Consider the following 2,924-nt stretch of genomic DNA (forward strand, 5'->3'; position numbering starts at 1 on the left):
TGCTGTAGCTGAACCCAGGACAACCTGCAAAATGAGTCTGTAGGCAGTTAAGTCAGGCACAAAGAGAAGTGATCTCCCAAACCTTGAAACCTTGCTTCTCAGAGAGGAGGGTGCTCAGAGCCTCTATGGGATAAGTAAGACTGGCCCATTGAGACTAGGAAGAGGGTAGGAAAAACCGATGTGCCATGCAGATGATGTTGGGTGTTTGCATTAAAGGACACAGGCTGATGATTAGGGCCTGGCATAAGCATTAGCTAAGTGAACTGGCTGTGGGAAACTCCTGAGCACGACAAAAGAAATTGCTGACCACAGCAAACAGTTAAAAGCTGACAGGATTTATGGTGCCATGAGGAAGAGCCAGATTTCACTGGCAGTTCAGGGTAAGAGTGTCTGGTGGGTTTGGGATAGCGTTCCAGTGTGTGGAGGTAGAGAAGCAAGAGGTTAGGAGCAGTGGCAGCAGGAAGGCTTAGGAGTGCAGTTTGGAACACAGCAGGGCTGCAGGGCAGGATCCCTGCCCTTGCTGATCTGGCTTTCCCCAAACTCCATGCGCTGCTCAAAAAGCACTTTGTGCAGTTGGATCTCCTTCAGGACCTGTAGAAGCTCTGGCCCCGCTCCGCTCTGCAGCAGATCGTAGTTCTCGGCTGGGTCGGACTCCAGGTCAAACAGCAGTGGGGGCAGGTGGGGTGTCAGTGGGGTGAGCCCATGGCAGGCCTCATCTGGGGTTGTATCACTGTGCAAGGAACCTACAAAAGAATCCACCAGCGTAACTCAGGTTCTTCTTTTGGAGCTTTGGACAGCAAAACTAAGCAGGACATCACAAAGCTGCTATGCAGAGAAGAGAAGGCAGCACTAACCTTGTGTGAAGTAATGGGCCTTGTACTTCCCAAACCTGACAGCGAAGGAACCATGAAGGGGATCAGGGGACGGCGGGTAGAAGAACATCGTCAGACGGGGACTCTGTGGGAAGTAGCAGAGTGAAGCTCACCTGTGCAGCCATAAGGCTGAAGAAGAGCCAGGGACAGGACCAGGCAGAGACTCCAGGGAGTCACACAGGAGCCCAGATGCTACAGTAAGAACATGATCAGAGAGGGGGGGCAGCTGACGAGCAGCAGCATTGGTTGCTCCCTACTCAAAGCTACTCAGGCTCTGCCCATGTACTGCAGCCATCAGCTGGGCTTGGCAACATGCTGCAGTTGTTACAGCAGCCTGAAGCAGCCCAGGGACTCCATGGCAAGTCCCAGGCCAGACCAGCCCTCAGGACTCACCTTCCCTGAATCAAACAGCACTGGGCTCAGGTCATAGCCATCCAGGGCAACTTTGGGAAGAGCTGCTCCAGCTAGGGCAGTCAGTGTTGGCAGGATGTCCAGCGTGCTTGCCAGCTCATGCGTCACTCCTATCACCCACCACAGCAAGGCACAAGGAAACATTCAAGTACCTGATCCCACTCCCATCTCTGCGTTCCCACTTCCCTTCCACCCTCCACTTATCCCAGGGCAGCCGAGCTGCCTCAGCTGGCATAAGCACCCAAAAGGCACAGGCAGTGCCAAGTCTTACCTGGAGTGATACGGCCTGGCCAATAAGCCACCGCTGGCTCCCGCATCCCACCTTCGTATGTTGTGCCCTTCCCACACTTCAGAAGGCCAGAGCTGCCTCCCCGTGCCATCCGCAAGGTGGAAGGGCTGTGAGAGAGAAGAAGCACCTACCATCAAGTTTCACAGGTCTACACTACCCCTTCCCTGGTACTGCCAACAGGGCCATGACAAGAGAGACACTGTGCCAGTGAGTGGCACGGTGCCAGCAAGTAACACTACCATCCTTGTCAGCCTCGGGACACAGGAGGCATGCGACAAGTGAAGAAGCCAAGGTGTGTGAGAGGCCTAAGAAGGGCACGAGAGACCAGTGCCACCCCAACACCAATGGAACTGGGTCTATTCGGGCTGCTGCCCACTCCTGGCCTGAACCCTGTGAGGTTTCTGTACACGAGAGGCACAGCTGAGTCACAAGAACAAGGAGCAGATCATGCACTGGGTCCTCTCCAGAGCAGGATCCACCTCCTGCCTCACTTCAGGTCACTGGGATCTCACCTGGCAATGCCATGTGCCCTTTCCCCCAACCAACCAACGCCTCATTCCACTTCCCCCACACCATGCCAGCAGAATCTTACCAGTAACAAAGTCCCCCATGGCTGACCCCACTCACCCATTGTCAGAGGTGAAAAACACCAAAGTTGCGTTTGCAAGACCATTTTCCTCCAGTGCCTGTAGCAGCTGTCCCACTGAACCATCAAACTCTGCAAGTGCATCTCCAAATGGCCCACGCCGTGACTGCCCTGTGTACTCCTGGCTTGCAAACTGGGGGTAGTGGGTATGCTGGAGAAAGGGCAGAGAAGACCGCTACGAAAACTCCTAGAGCTGCTTCTGCTTCCCAGTTCACCCAGGGACAGCCAGCACCCCAGAAAGGACATGGAGATAGGTGACAAGACCCCATGAGGTGAAAGGAGGCTTGTTCCCAAGCTCCAGAAGAGTCTTCCAGAAATGGCACAATGGAGACATGTGCAGATTTGGGGTGGGAAGTTTTCCCGGCTGGACATGTTGCCCAGGGAAGCAGGCAAAGCTCCAGGAAGAAGCAGCCCAAGAACATCATAAGCACAGTGCTGCCACAAGGCCAGGACACAGGAGCACCACCCTCAAGTCACCCAGCGGCAGGTACTGACTGCTCAGCACAGCCCTGGGCTGCAGGAGCCGAGATACTTCCTTGCTCTCCACAGAGGACAAAGGGTCCCTTCCCCACCCCTGGGCCCGCAGCAGCCCTCCCCTCTCCTACGTGGGAGGCATAGTAGAGGAGGAAGGGGACGCCTCGTCGGGCACAGTCAGCGATGAAGTTCCGGGAGAATTTGTTGTACAGTGGCACCAGATCAGGGAAAG

At 55.2% G+C, this 2,924-nt stretch overlaps 1 protein-coding gene across 1 annotated transcript in view; it reads right to left on the reverse strand.

Moving 5' to 3' along the window:
• Window positions 1-441: 441 nt before the first annotated feature.
• Window positions 442-2,924, reverse strand: part of ARSA (arylsulfatase A) — a gene marked incomplete at its 5' end in the record, with an annotated part of 2,589 nt that continues 106 nt past the window's right edge. The window contains 6 exons of the mRNA XM_010012697.1: window positions 442-743; window positions 855-957; window positions 1,266-1,393; window positions 1,555-1,679; window positions 2,200-2,369; window positions 2,824-2,922. Of these exons, the coding sequence (XP_010010999.1) occupies window positions 442-743; window positions 855-957; window positions 1,266-1,393; window positions 1,555-1,679; window positions 2,200-2,369; window positions 2,824-2,922 (927 nt within the window). The remainder of the gene's footprint in view (window positions 744-854; window positions 958-1,265; window positions 1,394-1,554; window positions 1,680-2,199; window positions 2,370-2,823; window positions 2,923-2,924) is intronic.

The sequence above is a fragment of the Nestor notabilis genome, unplaced genomic scaffold (genome assembly GCF_000696875.1).
Source record: "Nestor notabilis isolate BGI_N333 unplaced genomic scaffold, ASM69687v1 scaffold24254, whole genome shotgun sequence".
Classification (NCBI taxonomy): Eukaryota; Metazoa; Chordata; class Aves; order Psittaciformes; family Psittacidae; genus Nestor; species Nestor notabilis.